Source organism: Pantherophis guttatus, chromosome 1 (genome assembly GCF_059756535.1).
Source record: "Pantherophis guttatus breed Tessera chromosome 1, ASM5975653v1, whole genome shotgun sequence".
Classification (NCBI taxonomy): Eukaryota; Metazoa; Chordata; class Lepidosauria; order Squamata; family Colubridae; genus Pantherophis; species Pantherophis guttatus.
This window is the reverse complement of record NC_142063.1, coordinates 287,798,435-287,819,770: the sequence shown is the minus strand read 5'-3', so window position 1 is coordinate 287,819,770 and position 21,336 is coordinate 287,798,435. Positions and strand designations below refer to the sequence as shown.

The following is a 21,336-nucleotide window of genomic DNA, read 5'->3' as shown; positions in this document are numbered from 1 at the left end:
TCGGATTCAAACTTGGGCGAAGTTCGAATCCGAGTAAGGGTATGGCTAGCTGATGAGAGCTAAATAGCTTGAAATAGATCTATACTAGTCTCCCTTTATTTCTTTATCAGCAAATATAAATTTGATACAAAATAACTTGTCACAATAGCGACTGCCTGAGGGCTCCTGGATTGGAGCTGAAAGGCGAAAGGGAAGCAGTATGCTCCCTCCCATATTGGGGTAGACCAGGTGCTTTGACAGAAAAAACACTAAATATATATATAAATAAAAAAATCCTTTCAATTGTATGGTTTTTGGGAAGTTGTTATTTGACATTGTACACTGCTCTGAGTTGTGTGTGAATGGGCAGCTCTCTCTCTCTCTCTCTCTGTGTGTGTGTGTGTGTGTGTGTGCGAGGAGAGAGGGAGGGAGGGAGGGAGGGAGGGAGATTAAATAACACACACACACACACACACACACACAGATATAAAATTTATATTTCGCTGATAAAGAATTTGGTATAAAATGGTTTGTCGTCAATGCAACTGCTTGAGGGCTCCTGGATTGGAGCTGAAAGGTGAAAGGAATGCAGTATACTCCCTTCCACATGTTGGAGTAGACCAGGTGCCTCGATAGAAAAACACACACACACACACACACACACACACACACACACACATATGGAAGAAAAGAAATTAAGAAAAAAGAATTACAGGTAGCCCTCAATTTATGAACAATTGTTCAGTAATTGTTCAAAATTATGATGAAAATGTACAAATTGTGCCCAAAGTTATAGCTCTTGCAGTGCCCACTGCTAACGTGTGAATAGCAGGAGAAAAACAGCAAAGATCAGCTGAGTGTAGCAGAGCCTGTGGAACGCAGGGCTGTGGAGGCAACTGGAGCTATGGGCAAAGGTACTGGTATGGCTGGCTGCAATGTAGGATTTTAAAAGGCATTTCTGAGTGGCAGGTGATGGAAGTTGCAGTCTCCTGCACTCATAAGTGCTGCTGGGCCAGCTGTGGTTTTACGATGCACTGCAGCACCTCTCAACTCATGCACAGTCTGCACCAGGTCTCCCAGGGCCTTCCCAACTCCCTTTATGGCAGCCCCCGCCTCCTTACTTGAGATTCCCTCTCCTTAATAACTCAAAATTCTTGAATAAGAAAAAGCTGGGAATGTTAAATTACAGTCACTAAGCGATGCAGTCATGTGATGCCTTGCTTTACAACCGCATCTTTTAGCAATGGAAATTCCGGATTCAATTGTGGTCTTAAGTGCCACAGTGTATAAGGCTTAATTCACACATATCATGACATGATTAAGTCTCTGGTAGCACTTACCCACATGTTAAAAAAAAAAAATTGAGAAGCTGGAAATATTTCAAAATTATAGGCAATCTTATGCTGAACAAATAAGCTGGGAGTTATACATTCCATTTTGATATAAACACAAATATATAATCTATTTTCATGACTCTTACTGTGGTGAAACTATGGTTCAGGATCAGGCTGGATATAGTTAAAAATACAATGTATAAACCAATCATCTGTATGCTGATATAGTTACAGAATTCAGATTCAGATGTTGTTGGGAGAATGGCATTTCTGAAAGGCTGCTGTAAAACCTAATTTTATAGTAAGAAGTAAATCATCAAGGCATCACTGAAAAATTGAGAGTTTGGTAGGCTGAAATCACTAACCTATCAACCTACTGTTGCCAGCATAACTAAAGTTTTTTGTAAAAGATTTATTGTACTCTCATATTCTGTCTTAATTAACATGACATTTGCATAACACAATTAATTTTCAACTATAGGCACAATGGATTAATTAGGAACACATCATCCTTTATTAACTACTTTGTCAATTTCATCTCATCATAATCTTGAAGATTTTACCTCTGCAAGATTAGCCATGCAAACATATACCAAATTCTATATTCTAATAAAGTTCTGGATATCTCAATGAAAAATAAAACATATAATAAATACAAGTGATACTATAATATCCTTCAAACATGCAATTAATTATTTTATGCCCTTTACTAACATACGTAAAAACTATTTATGAAAAGCTTTAAATTCTAATGATTCAGAGCAGAATCCCTAGCCTTATTTCTGTACCAACATCAACTCAAATTCAGAAAATTTTGATGTGGGATTCTGTACCAGAAAACTCTGCATTCAAGAAAATGTTCAAATTTGAAGTAAGAAGTGATAGGTGACAAACATGAAGATTACCTATTGTGGTAAGAGCCTCTAGATATTCTACACAAATATAGTTCTTAGTAATATAAATCACTGCTTACCAACAAGTTCAAGCAGTTTTTTAATAAATATATGGATTAGAACATGAACAATAGCAATCTGAAACTGTATATTGACTATTTCATATATAAAATATAAGGTTCCTCCTTCATGGCCATGTTAATGTGCATTTATCCTCTTAACGAGCTGGTAGAAAATTATGCAGATATAAATCATACTGCCTCCAAAGGAAATCATTCTTTTTGTATTAAATTTACATCGTGCCTCTCACTCAGAAACTTGAGGCGGTGTGTTAAAGAAGTTTACTGCTCCTTAGCAATAAGGCAAGCAAGAGATATAGTGCTTGTGGACAATTTCAGGATAAGGACTGGTAGAGTCTTTGCCTGTATTTTTCCTTTCATCAAGCGAGATGTCTTCCAAATACATTCTTTCAAGTCCTTATGAGGTGGACCCCATCTCTTGATAGAAGCCCATCATGTAGGTAGAATCTACATTATAGACCATGGTCTACAAATACATTGGCAAGAAAATAACAACCCATTGCTTTCCATAATGGAAGAGTGAGGTAGTTAGAGAACTATGGGCCTCAGTCTGAAACAAAAGTGTTAAGCTGCATTAAGTGAAGATTTCTCATTCTACTGGAAGGTGTTTTTCCACTGTGTGGGTGTGATTTTCTAGAAGACAGCTCAATAGGCAGGAGATAAAACTTCCTTCTATTTCATTCTATGCATATATTGAATCCCACACGGGACAGGTAAACCCATAAGCAACTAGCAGATTTATAAAGGTGCAATTCTCTCTTCCATTAGTTATTTTCTTTTGGTCCAACTATGAGGGAGGAAGAGAACTTTCTTCTATAACCAGCATTCTACTAATATTCCTGTTAATAAAAAATATTTATGGCTACTAAGTTTTAGCCTAATTTTAGCCTAATACACAGACAGACATGTGAAAATGAAACAGATCAATAAGTTAAGATTTGTCCTCCTTTTGTGCAGCAAAATAAAAGCAATTTCATTTCAAGGTTAACTACATTATAAAAGTATTGCCAAATGATTCATAACTTTACAATAAATATATTGGTACCTCAGTGCTGGATAGCATTCAGTTAAAAGCTCAATTATTTTAAAGGGCTTCTAGATGGCAACTGGCTTTCTTCAGCTAGGGAATTGCTTTTGTAAACAAGTATACACAGGAAATTTACAAAGTTAAAAATCAACGGTACCAGTTGATACAGTTTTATTAATTTATTAAACACATTTATATGGCCCTCCAACTAACATATGGTGACTCTGAGTGGCTTACAAATGGTTCTTCTTAAATACTGGCAGAAAAAAACAGAGTTGAGATAAAGGAAGAACATTGATGCAAACCAGATGGTAACTGAAGACTTGTTTATGAATACTTACTTCCTAGATATCCTTAGGAACCTAATTCTGAGGCTCTAACAGAAGATACCTAAAGAAATGGCAGCTGAAATATGCAAAATGCAGCATTTCAAAATTACTTTCAAAATATGGCACTAAAAAGACATAAAGCTTTTAACTCAAAATGTCAAAAGATTATACATGAATTTAATAGCCAATTTTTAAAAATATCACTGTGGAAAGTGGTAGCAAATAATGGATGCATTTTAGAAGATGCTATCAGCAATATAAGCAAAAATCCTAGACTGTCCTTTGAGAAACTTGCCTAAACCCTGAATCTATCCATGAATGTGTGCAATTGGAAGATGCCTAATTTATCTACATAATCTTTGAAAAAGATCATTGATTAGAAATACAAACATATAAGAAACAACCAAAGAGAAACTAAATTTGTCATGGAAATCTTTAGAGCTACTGCTTGTAATCTGCATATATAGCCATGTGTAGAAAACTTTAGCAATTTCTTTTTAGTAATTTTTGTTTTTAAGGCTGTGTAGGGTCCTTCTATTCAAATGATGCTAATTACATAATTCTTTTTAAGTGTTGCATCCTACAAGATTTGTATAGCAAAGTTATTTGCTTCATATTACTTTATTATTTCTATTTCTCATGCTTTCATCTATTCTTTTAAGTTTCTGCACCCTCTCATCTTTTGAACTTTTTTCTGCATCCAACACAGGAAAAACATATAAAGTGAAATTGCTCCTCCTCCTCTTTGGTGGGGTCAGTTTCTTTTCATTATATTTTTCTAGTTGTATATTCCAATCATGGGTTCCATCCCACCAAGTTTATTATATCTGCCTTCATGTACTAGGACTTCAGATCCTCCCTGTTTGTTCCCCATAGTTTGAGCATTAGTGTGTAGATATCTGAGCCCTTTTTTTTTGACTGACCTTGTGTTTGCTTGCTATGTCTCCTGTTTTATACCTGAGTGCCCCTTCCTTCTCACCACTTCCATTTTCAAATTAACTGTCTTGGAATTTATCCTTTGGGTTTGGTCCTAGAAATTGGCCTCTTTCCCCACCAGATTTAGTTTCAAGGCTTTTGGATGACCCAAGCGAGATGTCTTCCAAATACATTCTTTCAAGTCCTTATAAGTTGGACCCCATCTCTTGACAGAAGCCCATCATGTAGATAGCATAGAGTCTACATTATAGACCATGGTCTAGAAATCCAAAGTTTTCTTCATGACACCATCCCTTCAGCCAGATGTTTTCCTCTGAAATCCTCCATCCCCTCACTGGATGTTGACCATCTATTGGAAGCATGGATGAAAATACCACATGTGCTCCTAAATCTTTTGCCTTCCTATCTAGTCCTTCATGGTCCCTTGATACCTTTACAGGCTCTGTAATGCAATGACACACATGTCTTGCCAGATCAAACTGCTTTTTAAGTACAGATTTTTCTCTAAGAATATTTGGATACTTAAGGAAAGTTAAAAAAAATTCTACATTTATTCCCATTAAATAGGACTACAATACTGTATACTGCAATATAAGCAAAATGTTACAATTGTTCTCTGTTTATATTGCAGAACAATTAACCTTAATTTATGACCTTGTCAAGTTTGTTTGGAAGGATAAAGCTTAATAAAATGATGTCTTTTAAAACTAAGAACACTTAATAAAACTTTGGTAGAAATGAAGTTAATGATTACATGTCCCTATTCTTACTGAAATGCAGGCACTCTATTCAGTATAGTATGAAGAAATGTACTGTGCTGAAAAATATTAATATTTTAAGAAACATTGCAATGAAAGAACATTTGCATTATAGAATTTTCTGCAAAACAAAATAAACAGAGAAAAAGCTCTTAAATCAATATTTAAAATACATTTACAGTTTGGACATTCTTCATTATGGGAAAGAAACTTTCACACTGAGACTATCAATTAGAAAAGCTCCATCTGCTTTATAATTAGCTCTGATAAATGATACTAATCTGAACAACAGAAGAAAACTTTGTTTGGGAGGGAAAGGAAGGAAAAGAGGAATAGTTGAAACTGCATATAAATTTAACCTTGGTTTTATTTATAGTCATTCCAGCAGAAAGCCATCAAGAATTTTGGATAGATATTTTCAAACATGTTGTCTTGTGCTGCCTCGTATCAATTGTCTTACTATGCAAAAGTTGCAGAGTTAACATATTTACAAAATAATTTCTCTCATTTGTGTTTCTTTACAACGTAATTGACATAACTGTAACAATTTAGTCTAACAAACAAGAGGCTAGGAAGTAGACAATCATTAACTTTGGTGTATCTGCAGAGAAATATACAGACAGAGCTATTTTAATCAAATATTTCTATGCATATAGTAGACAAAAGAAATACTGAGTTGTGAAAAAGAAAAAATCAGTAGGTTAAATTATTTTTACCAATACATGGTCGCCCAGGGTTGCTACTTTAATGAAGCTGAATTACATCAGATAATGTTTGGAGTCCTGTACTGTTTTGTGTAGAAAAGAAACCAACACCAGAACTCTTATGGATTTGGGGTTTGACCAGTTTGAATAGCTAGCTGTGAAGAGTGATATAGATGAACTGGGAGGATGATAAAAAGAGTCTAGTATGTACAATTAAGTTGGAACATAAAATGTCAAGGATAAGGGCTGATGTATGAAGAGCAAGGAAGAAGAAAAAACTAAGAAGAAAAAAGAAATGTTAGGTTGATTGATGAAGGGAAAAAGAAAAGAACTTACAGATCAATTCCCTAAAAGAATGGAGAGAGAGTAAACTCTCCTAAACCTTACATTTAAGAGGGATCTGCCATAACCAAGTGGATATGATGGAAGTGGTGGAGTTCGAGATAGAACAGTATTTGATGGCTTGTGGGTTGTTTGAGCATTTTCTCTGTAACAATTGGAATCACTGGTGGGCCTCTAGTATTGTTTCCACTTCATTAGTGGGCAGGATGATAACAATGATAAAGTTGAAATCTTGGATTACTGTAACATGCCTCTACAAGAGGCTGCTTCTGAAGACTATTCAGAAACCACAGCAGGTGTAAACTGCATTGGCTTACTGCTGAAGGGTGAAAGCTGTTCAACAAGATAACACCTATATTGCAGACACCATATTGATTATTAACATATCCCTGGATAGAATTCCAAGCACTAGTTATTGCTTATTCAGCTCTTCCTGGCTCACATTCTAGGTAACTGAGGTATCATTTGTTCCACATAAATTTGCCTATTCTGTATATTCCTGCCAGAACGTTTGCTACAGATTTCTAGAGTCTTGAAAAATAAGAAGACTCTGAGGCCTGGACTCGTATTTTATATTAAATATAAATAGGGAAGATCCAGTGGAAGTGGATCAATCTACCAGAATGAAAGAGGAAAAATGACCTTCAAAAAGCTTGTTTTGCAAGAAGTATTTATACCCACTGTATACATGGTGCACAGTATCATCTATATTTTTGTAAAAAAAAAAAAAAATCTGTAGAAATGTTATAGTGAAAACTTCTGTTTCTAAAGCATAATCTTAACAGTTAAATTATAGATTCACAGATTAAACTGGGAAGTATTCTGAAATGGATATATACAAGCAACCAAATGCTTTTCTACAATTATATCTAAATAAGAAAGAAAAATTTATTCCCTTTTCTTCAACTAGAACTTGACAATCATTCTCAAGCTCTTCTCTACCCCTAACTTTAAAGGGCTAAAATCCTTAAATTCCAGAACAGCCTAATGTAATCTCCTCTCAGTCTGTATACTTACATTCCTCTTTGCTCAAGGAAGTTACATTCAGTTCTGTCGAAAGTTGCTGGTTGGAGTTAACAGTCTGTGTCAATAGAGAGGTATTACTGTTGTCACTATTTGTTTCTCCAGAGAACAAATCCGATTGGCTGTTACTTGTGCTGGGAGTGGACTCATCATCTGGTTGCTTCTTTTGAAAATCTAACATGACACAAAGTTAAAGAAGTGTTACAAGGTCAAAAATACATTATTCAATATATAAAAAATATTATATTTTACACAGAAATTGCAGATACTTGTAAACGAGTCAAACCTAGTTATAACTCTTTCTTTCTCTACAAGACGATATTGTGACGTGATTCAATGGGCACTATTTCATTAAAAATGTCAGCTTATATATTTAACAAGTATTTAAAAAATAGAAATAACAGTGTAGTAAATCATTAAATGGGACTAGTGGTGCTGTTTTTTTTGAAAATTCTAAAGTGGCAATGAAAATTGTTCTACTTTAGTTAACTGTTTTGAAAGAAGCTGAATTGTTCTATTAGGCAGAAAACATTATTTGCACTCTGAACTGACTTTATTTATCACCAATTAGTGTCATTTCAAATTATGGATTTTTTCATATTGTATTCCTTGCAACTTTAGGTCGTGGGTTTAGGAAATATTTAAAATGTATTTTTTTTTTGCTTAACTTTTTAAAACAAACAATTAAATCCATGATTTCTATGAACTCGCATTCCTTTACTTTATTATGAATATGTTACATTTAGAGGTGTGTTTTGGATTAATTTTTTCAGAATCTATCCAGAGACTTGTCAATTTGGAAATATCTATTCAATATCAACACTATTTTCTGACTAAACATTCTTGTTTGGAACTTTGGCCAACAATTATTTTAAGTAGTTTTGAATGCCTTTATATTCTCAAATATTTCTCTAAAAAGGAAAAAAGTTTTATGCAAACTTATATGGGCACAAATTGACATGTTCAGTGATTCTATAATTCGAAGGTTTATGTATGTATATATATATATGTGTGTATGTGTGTGTGTGCGTACGCACACACACACACACACACACACAACACCCCTGTCCCAGAGTATTCTATTGGGATGAGAGTAGTAAAGATTTAGTCTGTCAAGATTCTATCTATTGAGTGTAAGCAAATAAAGAACTGGACTTTGGTAGGATTATTCTAATGTACGTCATTCTTGGGTTGGGCCTGACACGTGATCTTCAAAAAGTAAAGTGCAACAAAATATTAAAATGTATTTATATAACAAAAGAAATAACAAAGACAGAACAAGGAAAGAATTAAGGCAATGTTCATTACTAGCTTTTCCACTATAATCACTATAAACTGACACCCAGTATCAGTTTATATTTAGTTTATTTTAGTTCAAAAAGAAATTAACTCAACTGAAATTGTTTCAGGGTTATCTTTCCTGCAATAAAATCTGAATACCATATCAAAGGAGAAATAATAAAATTATAAATCTTTTTTTGCTAATACCACCAGACGTGCTATTCTTCTTTAAAGTGAAAAAAAATCATACATTTTAAAGCTCCATTTGCAAGCCTCTTACGTGCTTTTTCTTTCACACACAAACTTTTATATTACTTTATTAGAGAACTACATTAAAAAATTGGGAAAAAAGGGGGGAAGGGAATTGCGTGGCAATTTGGCTTTAAATTTGAGAAATGCATCTTAGATCAGCTTATATTAAATGCAACTAAGCCATAAATATGTGTCCAGATTCATCTGTTGTTTCTAGCACCAGCAGCTGAGCTGTACTGAGTTTTCAAGCTAGAACCCTCCTTCCCCGAAACCCACCTGCTTCACATTTGCAAAAATGTGTATAAATGACAACAGTGACTTGCCTATTTTCATTTTCTTTTACTTCTCCTTAGCAATTTTAATCAGTACAGAACCACCCAATTGTATTTATTTAGTATTTAAATAAATCCCCAAATTAGAAGATAACTATAGGGAAAACCACAAGGTTTCCAGGCTAAAAAAATCTTCAGTGCAATGCTGGTATCACACAGAGAAATCTCAGAAGTAGGCTTATGAACTGATTGATACAGAATTTAATTATACTTCATTCAGAGAGCATGTGGAATTGAGTATTATTTTAATAAAAAAAAATCCACAATCAATTAGTATCTCTTGTAATGCTAGCAACTTTATAGCCCTCACTTATATGCCCTTAAAGATGTCTACAGAGAACTCTAGAATTTAGGAACATGGGTCTATTATTTTTAATTAATTTCTGTAGACCACCACCTGAGTTTCAATTAGAGCTTAAGTGCAGCTAATTTTCATAATCTAAATTCAAAACACTTTCAAATGTTTGCCTCAAAAGTGAGAGGAGAATTCTAGTTAGAACGTAAAATATACTTTGAATAAGTCTTCTAGAATATAACAAATGAAAGAAGATAGGTTAACCATTACAGACTTCAAATATATGAAAAGTATCAGAGAAGCAGCATATTTTCAAAAGTTACTCAGTGGTGACATTTACAAATAAATAAATAATAATATTGATGATTTTTAGTTTGTCTAAAATCTAAAAGTAATTTAAATTCCATATCAACTGATTAAGAGATTTAGTTTCCTAGCACATATTTGCTTACTCCTATATATCTGGAGGTGTGATTTTTTGGAAAGAATTAATGTTGTGACAGGAAGAGGGAACATCTAACAGCTTAACAAAAGAAAATGAATTCATTATGTGTAATATAAAGAACAGGCCTTGCACACAATTCACAGAAAAATAAAATATCAAATTAATGAGCTAACACTTCTAAGAATTTTCTATAAACCTCAAACAATGTTATTACCTTCCAATAGGGAGGGATTTAGCATGTCTGTTTAATTCCCCTTTGCTTTTTAACTTTTATATAAACTTCTGAAAAAGTTTATCTGGGCTATTATATGCAGGTGACACTGTGTTTCTTTCAGAGGTACCAGGCAGAACCCTTACTTATAGTTTCCTTCCTATATTGATCCTATTAACAAAAAGCCCCAAGATAAATAAGTGAAATATCATGCAAGGCAATTTAAATTATTTAAACATTTAGTGTTAGCAATTTCATACCTAAAGAAATGTTTTAGTTCTACCAATAGAGTCACTTGTTGAGATGGGTGGGTACAGAAATCATATAAATACATAAAAATTTGAAAGGAGGCAATTTTAGGTCTTTTCTTGTCAACCTATATTAAACCAGGGCATTGGCGTAGTCTTCTATACAGAACTCAGTTAGGGTCATATTCCAATTATTCTCCCCTTGAAATACTACTATCCTTATTCCTGAAGGCAGTGCTTTCAAGCCCAACTGCAACCACAGTACTGCCTTCACACTGCAGGCTGATTTACTTAGTGTGGAAACTCATATTTAGCTAGCAATCTTTAATCTACTGAGGTTTAATTTCTGGCCAACAGGTCTGGCTCCTCAAATAATCTTTGATAATTCCATTCAGCCTAAAAGACGACCTATTGGAAACAACATTGACCAATGGCCTCTCTCAAAGGTCCATGATCTATGATCAAACTAGGGTACTTCTTAAATAGCAATTTCAGAAAATTGAATTGCAAAATAAGTGAAAACTGGTTCTTGGTAATGTTGAATGTGTATCTAATTAAATGGCATACTATCTTGGAATCGCCTGGTAACTGCAAAGCCTTTTCAGAAGATCTATTTAATGTTAGTTGAGCATCTTGTAGTACAGGAGCTTTTATAGGAAGCTACACAGTAGCTTTAATAAACTTTGTAGACTATTTAGATGCATTCTTTCTCTCTGTAAACAATAGCCTGCTATTGCAATCTATCAAAATTTTGCACGGGTACATGCATAGTGTAGCAATAAATAATCAATGGGTGCTAGCAAAACTAGTAGTCCTTTTCTGATTGTTGTGTAATCTCCAATTGTTCTATGTTATTATAATTGGAATTACTGTAAGTTAATTGCAGGTTATTTCAAGTACTGGTCTTTGGTCCTAGTAAATACTTTATTCATATGACACCCCTATAATGCTGATGAAACATTATGTTCAGGCATATCTATCAAGCATGCCTTATACTTTATTTGTAACATCTGTTCCTAGCTTCTGACTTCTTATGGCATGGTAGAAGAGAAGTTATCAGAGAAGACAACCTGATCACGGCTACAGAATTAGAAAGGTAAATTGACCATTTATATTCAATTTATTAAACTTAAATTTATGCCCAATTTATTGAACTTAAAACAAATTAAGTCAATTTACTTAAATTTAAAACACTTTCAAGGATGGAATTCTAGATTTATGTGTTCGAATTTAAATATTTTAAGTGTTTATCTAATTTACTATTTTAGCAGCAGCTGCTCTTACCTCTTTATGGAATTATAAACATTAAATATGTCATTTTTACCATACCACAATCTGATCAGAAAAGATTATTTACAAACATCATTAATAAGATTTGGATGACAAAAATTAACTTTCATCCTCTGAATATTAATATGACTCATAACGTAATAATAAATTGGACCCTTAAATAAATTGGGACACATTTAACAACCCACAATCCTTGCTTAACAACGATAAATGGGAATGCCAGGTTTATCATTACCAAATGTTATGGTAACACATGATGTTGTACTTTATGACCACATAGCTTAATGACAGAAATTCCAGGCCCAATTATCATCTTTAATCAAATACTACATATAGCTCCTACAGGTCATTCATTCATCATTTGGACAACCATTTAGGTTTCCTGCCTGAGCAGGGGATTGAACTAGAACACCCAACTCTAATATCCTATCCTATCCTATCCTATCCTATCCTATCCTATCCTATCCTATCCTATCCTACCTTACCCTGAGAAACACTAGCAATATGAGTAGCAAGTTACATACATTTAAGTGTATTTTCAATAAATATTATAGGCTAACACAAAGAGAAGAATAAAATATATTGGTCATTAGACAACATATATAATACAACATATATATATGTATATATATATATATGTATATATATATATATATATATATATATATATATATATATATATGTATATGTATATATATGTGTATATATATATGTATATATGTGTGTATGTATATATATATATATATATATATGTGTATGTATATATATATATATATATATATATATATATATATATATATATATATATATATATATATATATCAGAAAGGAACTAAGATCCCTTTGGGAGATTTATGTTGCTTATTGGAACATCTGTGCTATAAATGGGATAATTATATATTCCTAAACACAGCAGTAGTATTTTTTATGAAAAACTTTCAAAAGATATATGGTATTAATCTAAAGTATTCAATCAAAGAAGGCGTTCCTTAGATGTTTTGGTTTTCAACTTGCTTCCATCTCCACAAGTCTATCAAATAGTAAAGAAATTGTGGCAGTTATTGTATCCTACAATCAAAAATTAAAATATATATATATATATTAAGTCAGAATCATATTTATCTTGTTTTATGAAAACCAGATTCTTTCATTATGATATATTTAGACTCTGAAATAAATAAGCTGACTCTTGTTTGATCATGCTATTTTGCGGGCAAAGTCATGAGCAAATGTCATATAAATTTGTAATGTTTACATATTCTTGTGCTCTGTTACAGTGCTGAGCTTCCAGAGTTCTTTAAAAATATCCAAACTTATAACTCTAAGCTCTTTGGAACACTAGTGAACTTTATGTTTGCTGTTCTGCATTGTTCAGATTTTGTGCTATTTATATTTTGCTTGAGATATCTGTGTCTATGTGGAGATGGTTCTTGTCCTGTGTTTTGGTTGTACAGCAGTTTTGGTTGGGTTTTTGCTGAGGTAGTAGCTAAATGCTTAGCTTCAAGCATATATATATATTAATTTAAAATTATTATTTTTTTAACAAAACTTTAAAAATAAAGTTTTCTGCCAAAAAAAAAAAAAATAGAAATGTTTAGAGTGCTCCTGCCATAAGAAACACTGGCAATTGGATCTGAGTCACTATAAAGTCTTTCACTTCAAAATGTCAAAAATTTAGGGACTACTATCGGTGAGACAATTTATAGAAAAATCAGCCCCAAATATTATTTCAAAAAGTTTTTTTTAAGCCTAAATTATTTGGAGTGTTATTTCATATAAATACAGTCAACTCAGGTGGCTCGAATGGTATAAGTAGGGTTGTTTATGGGAGCTCATTTTTCTGTTTTCTGCACATCCCTATTAATCAATTCCTTCATGCCATTTTTTGAAGTAAAAAATGCATCCTAGATGCAATTTTAACAAGTTCCCCTTTCAAAATCAAATGTAATCCCAACACAGGATTAACATAGTTACTGAATGCATTTATGACAACTCAAGTAATATGTAGTTTTATATGCCTGTACAGATATTATTTATTATGTGGAAGTAATTCCTTCTAAATTCTAAAGTAATTTCCTTCAAAATATTTATTTTCAGTTTTTTTTACCTTTGCAAAGTAAAAATTTGGAAAAAGAAATTATATTATTACCTGTTAATTGTACTGTGACTATACAAAAAAAAAATCTGATTTAACTGATCGTAGCGTTTCTATTTATTTTTCAGACCTCTGAACAAGATTTTGGTTTCTTTTTATGGATGCGACTTTTTATCACATCTCGAAGTCTTTCTGCAATTAGAGTAGAGTAACGAAGCAGTTCTGTAAACTTACTGACAACCATTTAATGGAAAGGGGGGAAAATGGTGGACATGTTCTGGCAGCACATTTAATGGATATACAAACACCCCTAGTCATCAGCCCAAAGCAATACTGGCAGAAAATTAACTTTGTGCTGCAAAGCTCATTTAGCAGCAAGAAACACAGTGATATGGGCAATATAAAACTCTGTAATGGTGAGAAGGGGGAGAGAAGAGGAGAAATAGGATGCACCTTTTATATTCTTTTTGAGGAGGCAGTGTTCATTAATTTTACAGGTTTTTCTGTTTAGAATGTTGCTTCATTGCACAAACAAGCAGCTGCCTATGATTTGCAAAGCAAACAATTTTGCAGAGCTCTGTAAACTCTGTGGACAAAACATGTCAAAGATTTCAATTCATAGCAAAGTTTTCATGTTAACAATAGATCTTATTCTTTCTTTTTTTTTTTTCAAATACAATTATAAGAATCTGAAAACCAAATTTAGCTGTGACCAATATCTACATTCCAAACTTTGGTAATATAGATTTGTACCAGGTAGTCCCCAACTTACAATTCATTTAGTGACCATTCAAAGTTACAACCACACTGAAAACAGTGACTTATCACTGTTTTTCACACTTAGGACTGTTGCAGCATCCCCATGATCATGTGATCAAAATTCAGACAAGACAACTGACTCATATTTATGACAGTTGCAGTCTTCTAGGGTCATGTGATCTATCACATTTTGCAAATTTCTGACACACAAAGTCATTGAGGAAGCAAGATTCACTTAACAACCATGTTACTAAGTTAACAACCGGAGTGATTCACTTAATAACTGTGGCAAAAAAGGTCATAAAATGGGGCAAAATTCACTTAACAACTGCTCACAGAAATTTTGGGCTCAATTGTGGTCGTAAATCGAGGATTATGTGTAGGAAAATTATAAGTTAAATATGGTAAATAATCAGAGTTTAGTGACTAAACTATTTAAGCATGGCACATATCCAACTATGACTTCCTACCTCAGAGAGTAGACAAAACTCATTCTTCCCCTTCAGACATAAGCGAAAAAGAAGACAAAGACAAAAGGCTGTTTTTCTCCTCTGCTTGAATTTCTTCCACAGAGGGACAATAGAAAAATATTTACATTTCTGGGAGCTCAAAAAGATTAGGATCAGCTAAGATGTCTTAAAAATCAGAAATACTGATTTAGTGGAGAAAAACAGATAACATTTTTCAGACGTTATTTTAAAAACTAGGAGCACTTCCAAGAAATCATGGCTCAGTGGACACAGTAATAACAAGCTTGAAATACCAGATGAAGTAGCTGTAAAAGAAAGGTATCTGAATCTAAATGAATGTCAAACAAGAAATGCAGCTTAATTCTTCACTTGTTCTGCTTCCCTAATCACAGAATCGCTGATTCATAAAACCAGGTTTTCCTTCCAATTTGTGGAAATACAAACACTTCTTGAAATATACAAAAGTACATTATAAACCTTGTTTTTTTAATATTTGGAGTCAGTTAATGTTTTGTAAGTCAAAACCATAAAGAAATGAAGAGTCAGTTTGGTACAGTGATTAAGACATAGGCTGGAAACCAGAATATCATGAGTTCTATTCAGTGGTGGGTTGCTCCCAGTTCACAAGACCCGGTAGTAAACATTTGTAGTAGTTCGGAGAACCGGTAATAACACTGGCTGGCCATGCCCCCGAACCGGTCCCCGGCCCGGTCGCTGCTCGCTTACCCCACCCACCTCATCAGAGGCTTTTTTTTTTTTAACTTTTAAAAGCATTTTTTCTATAACCTCTTTGGCTGAAAAAATGCTTTTAAAAGTAAAAAAAAAGCCTCTGATGATTGTGCGGCTCAGCTGGGATCATCAGAGGCTTTTAAAAGCATTTTTTCTACAACCTCTTCGGCCGAAAAGAGGGAGAAAGAGAGAGAGAGAGACACAGAGAGAGAGATACCTGTTTCTCACAAAAAACACCAGGAGCCACAAAAATTGGGTAAGCATGGCTGGGGTGGGTGGGTGGGTGGGTCATGTGACTGGGTGGGAGTGAGTGACGTTGAGTTGGCCATGCCCACCCAGGTTTTGTGGGCCCCGGTGATTTCTTTTCAGTGGCAAATGAGTCCAAATGGCTCTTTGAGTGTTTAAGATTGCAGACCCCTGACCCATATGAACAATAGCTCTTTTGGTATCCTCTATAATGCTTAAAAACAGAAATGAGTTCTTAGAGGATACCTGGTATGCACAAATCATGGATGCTATCCAAATGCATGCCTGTACTGCTCAGACAAGCGGAAAGGCATCTTTTAAAAGCACAGTTTTAAAGCCTTGCTCAGAGTAGGCTTTGTGACAAGGCTCCAATTCTGGGTCTGCAGACCTCGTGGCATGTGTACCCCAAGTTTGATCCCTCTGTCAAATGTTGCCTGGATAAGCTGACAGCAAAGTCAGGATTTTCTACTGCTGCTGTTATAAAGAGCAAATACTGATCTAAAATAAACATAGGAAAATAAACAAATGTAGTGATCTCAAAATGAAGACCAGTATTTCAGGAACCATGAGAAACTAACCAGCTTTAACTACTATGACCTCTATGGTGCTTCAATCTAACCAATATCAGAAGCTTGTAGTACAGCCCAAATAATTCAATACATAAGAAAACCCAAACAATACCTTTCTTCATCATATTTGCAACATACTTACAACCAAAATTCAGGTAGTCCTCAAACTACAACAGTTCATTTAGTGACTGTTCAAAGTTACATCACTGAAAAAAGTGATTTATGACCATTTTTCACACTTATGACCATTGTACCATCCCCATGGTCACATGATCAAAATTCAGGTGGCTGGCAACTGATTCATATTTATGACTATTGTAGTGTCCAGGGGTCATGTGATCACCTTTTACAACCTTCTGACAAGCAAAGTCAATGGGGAAAACAGTTTCACTTAACAATTGTCTGATTAATTTAACAACTGCGGTGATTCATTTAACAACTGTGGAAATAAAAGTCATAAAATGGGGCAAAGCTCACTTAACAAATGTTTCACCTAGCAATTGAAATATTGGGCTTAATTGTGGTCATAAGTTGAGGACTACCTGTAATACCTTTCTTCATAACACTTTCTTTCTACTTCTGCACTTAAAAAAAGAAAATCATACAATTCACTTAACTTCATTCAGGTCCCAGGGGCTCTACCAAACAAAACAAAATAAAACACAAAAACCAAACAGGCCTTGACAAGCTGCCTGATTATCATAAAGGATGGGACTTGCTTATTGAGGCAGTCCCAATTCAGAATATTTGAATTTATTCATTGATTAGCTTTATCTGCCACTCATTGCGAGTCATGTGATTTTGAGCCTCCTCCTGCCTATTTTCCCGATAGGTGAAGGTTGTCAGAATGCATGAAGACTAGCCAGGAAAGGGCCTGGGGCACAGGTTTTTAAGCCTTGATTGAGGCAGGAAGGGGTGTTTGCTGTCCTGGCTGTTGATACTTGTGTCTCAGTGACCCATCTGCCACCCCATTAGTATCCTGAAGGGCCGCTGGTCCAAGATGCCATGCAAGAGAAGTCTTAACTGCTTAGGTATCCCACTGCTCACATTTATACACACCCACATGTGCTGCTGCCGGTGCTGAGCCAGAAGCGTTGCCAGTAAAGTCAGCAGGCATCCCTCCGCCTCAATCAAGGCTTAACAGCCCCCACTCACATGCCTCCATCTTTTCACTAGTGTTGCCTCTGCCGCATGCACCGAAGGATTCCTTCATTTTTCCTACAGTACTGTTGTCAGCATTTCAAAGAAAAGCTTTTATTAGAGGGAATAAGGAAAGATAGAAAAAAGAAAAAAAAAGGCTGTGGGGCTGATAGAGATTTTTGCATTTGCAAAATGAACAGCTTTGTTTGCAATAATGCCCAGCTTGAACACTTATCCATTGGTCACTCCCACATGGAAAAAACAAGCAGCAGGGTTAGGGAGAGTTCTTGTGTGCCTCTCCTCAATTGGCTGGCATTGTGTACCATTCCTTCTGATTGGCTGGCACATTTCATGTGCCTGCCTCAGTTAAGGCACACATCTCCCCATGAATTTTGCTGGCTGGGTCGAGAGAGTGAAGACAACCTGCAGGTAGATTCTGGGATTTCCTCCACCCCTCATTAAAACCCAAGGGGCCATTTTCCAGGAGCACTTGCAACACAAACATCCTCTCATTTCTGCTGCCACCCCAAAGAGTGCCTCCCTCAGAACATTCACTTTCACCACTTTCACCTGGGGAATCACCACTTGCTCTTTCCCATCCTCACTGCATGCACCCAAAGGCTGTAACCTCACCCAGCACCTGGATCCCAGGTCACCATCAGGAGGAAGACAACACAAGGTCAGGGGCAGTGGAGGGCAGTGGCAGCGGATAGCAGGGTATGTGGTGGAGTATAAGTATCTAAAGAGGCAGAGATTGTGGAGAAGACAGATAATTATAGAGAGTTGACATCCTGCTGGGCTGGGTGGGTGGGGGAGCAGCTGCAGCAGCACTACAACACCCCCAATCTCACTCATTCCCTGTGCTGGACCTCCCTACTGCTGATGCATCCCCCATGCTCTATCTTGCTCAATGACCATTTCATGCAACAACTGAGATTCTGGTCCCATTTGTGATCATAAGTCAAGGACTATTTGTAAATTCTTTCCTGTTCCCTGAAAATCCTCATTAGCCACAAAAACTGACATAAACCATGTAGATTACAGTTGTTATTACTTAATTAAAATTTTTACAGTAAAAACCATTAGAAAGGCACATTAAAAACAGCACAGATCCCCACTTGGACACATCTTTTCTACCCCATAGATTTAGACCAGTTTATTTCTTTTCTTTTTTTTATTTTTTTTGGGGGAGAAGACGTTCAATTGTCTTGAGAGAGATTTATCTTTCTATGCCAAGTTAAAAAAATAGGGTCATCTCTTGTCTAGTCATTTGTTTGGTTTCTATGTTGCGTATTGTAGAGGGATAGAATGCCACCTTACCATTAAATAGATACTGCTGGGGTACCATTCAGTGGAGGATGAAGGTACTAGAAGGTGTCAAGGAGAGCATCAAAATTGGAAATATGGAATTGTATGGACTTGCAACTTTCTATGTATCCTTAGGTCAGCTTAGTGCTCTCCTTCTGTCTCCGCTGAATGCTAATATAAAAACAAGATTCAGCTGCCAGTCCAATCTGTTTCAATATATGAAAAGGAAAGGGGCATCTTACCCTTTAGCTTCAGATAACATAGTATTTTGAATCAGAAGAAAGATTTTAAAGCTTTCTACAAATCATAGGATAAGGCTTTTTTTTCTACAAACAAGGCACAAAGGGGAAAACTCTATATTTCAGACTATATAAATTAAATTTCTACTAGAAAGATTCTAAATTGAGCAAAAGAGCAAGCTAATAGGAACTGTGGAAAAGGCAACCACTTTTTATGTCTCTGACACAGCACAATACATGGATAAAGCTAATATGCTCTCACAAGTATCTCCTACATTATTTGATGCTGTCACCTTCTCTTTTCTATTCCCACAAACCTCCATTCCATTCATTCACTGTCACATTAAATAGAGCCGATCAACTATTACTCTACTAGCTGCAATAAAAAGAGATTTTCTAGCTGTCAAACAAGAAAGTTAATCTTCTAAAAATGACAGAATGCACATGGTACATTCAAGTATTCTCCACTGCTCCTTCCAAGTTTGATGTTTATCTTATTCAGAACACATTGCCGTTGGATATCTTACTAGAAATAGCACTTCCAAAAAGCTAGTCAAGCAAACACATTTACTCTTAGAACAAACCTGGGCATTTTATGACCCCAGGGCTACATTTGGCCATTTGGGTGTCTCTGTCTGTCCTCCATGAGGTCAATTGAAAATTAGAAATCAAATGCAAATAAATGTACACCATGAATGCAATAGAACTGCATTGTTTTTATTTTGAAGGCAACATTTTTTTTTCCAATTTATGAAAGTGTGTACATGCACGCCTGTGCACTTTCACAGTTCTATTGTTTCGGCCCTCCACAACAGTTTGTTAAGTGGCCCCTTGGGAAAATTAATTGCTCATCCTGTCTTATAATACTGTGTGTGTGTGTGTGTGTGTGTGTGTGTGTGTGTGTGTGTGTGTGTGTCTGTGTCTGAGCACATTCACTCATATATAAATACATGGTTAACTGTATAAATCCATACAAATGAAAGACTTTAATAGTCTGTACATTTTGATTATTCTAACAGAAGATTATGTCCTCAACAACTGTTAAACTTTGCTGCATTTTGTTTTTTTTAACATATAGTTTTCAACTTATGACCACAGTGGAGGCTTGCTCATTACGATTCTAAGTCATGACACTTTGTAAAGGTCATCACGAGACTAATCTGATTTTATGTTTTTGTGGCAGTTAAGTAAGCGAGTCACCATGGTCCCTGTGAATCTGTGGTCACTAAGCAAATGCTGTGATCAGTAATTGAACCCATTGTTTGCTATGGGGGCTTTTGGCTGAAAACTGGAAGTAAATACTGGGTTTTGATTAAAAAGTTGAAAATCATGGTCATGTGACTGTGGGATGCTACAAATGGCCATAAATGCAGGGTGGTTACCAACCACCCAAAATGTGGTCATGTGACCAGAGAGGGCATGGTCACCAGTAGTTTGGAATCAAGTGATAAGTCCTTTTTGGGAGGGGGTTCCGCCATAACTCGAGGATTACCAACTGCAATCACACATACCGTGTTTCCCCGAAAATAGGACATGTCCTGAAAATAAGGCCAAGCCTGATTTTTGGGTGGGCATAAATATACCCCCTCCCCCGAAAATAAGCCCTAGTGAAGGGGTGGGCGTGGCCAGCACAGGAGGCAGCCTTTCCCTTCCCCGGTCACCTCCTGGAGGTTCAGCCCCTTAATTGCTGCCCGCTGATCAGCTGAGCCATCGAGGAGTGTGCAACTCGGCCCTGATCTCCAGAAAACCTCCCCAGCTGTCGGCCTCCTCCCCCTTTTCCTGCTGATCTTTCTTTACTTGGGATCACAGCACAGACACACATCCTCAAAATGCTCCATCCGAAGCCTTCAGCCTTGCAATCCTGGAAGGGCCCTCTGTGCTGCGATTCAAAAGAAAGAACGGTGTGTGTGTGTGTGTGTGAGAAGAGAGAGAGAGAGAAAGTTCCGATCCAATCTCGAAGAGTTATCCAGAGCTGACAGCAACGTTCTCTCCGTCCCCCACTCTCTCTACACAACACACACA

At 35.6% G+C, this 21,336-nt stretch overlaps 1 protein-coding gene across 1 annotated transcript in view; it reads right to left on the bottom strand.

The window, feature by feature from the left end:
• Positions 1-21,336, bottom strand: part of ZFAND3 (zinc finger AN1-type containing 3) — a 104,893-nt gene that overhangs the window by 33,660 nt on the left and 49,897 nt on the right. Inside the window, exon 4 of the mRNA XM_034428034.3 lies at positions 7,400-7,579. Within this exon, the coding sequence (XP_034283925.1) occupies positions 7,400-7,579 (180 nt within the window). The remainder of the gene's footprint in view (positions 1-7,399; positions 7,580-21,336) is intronic.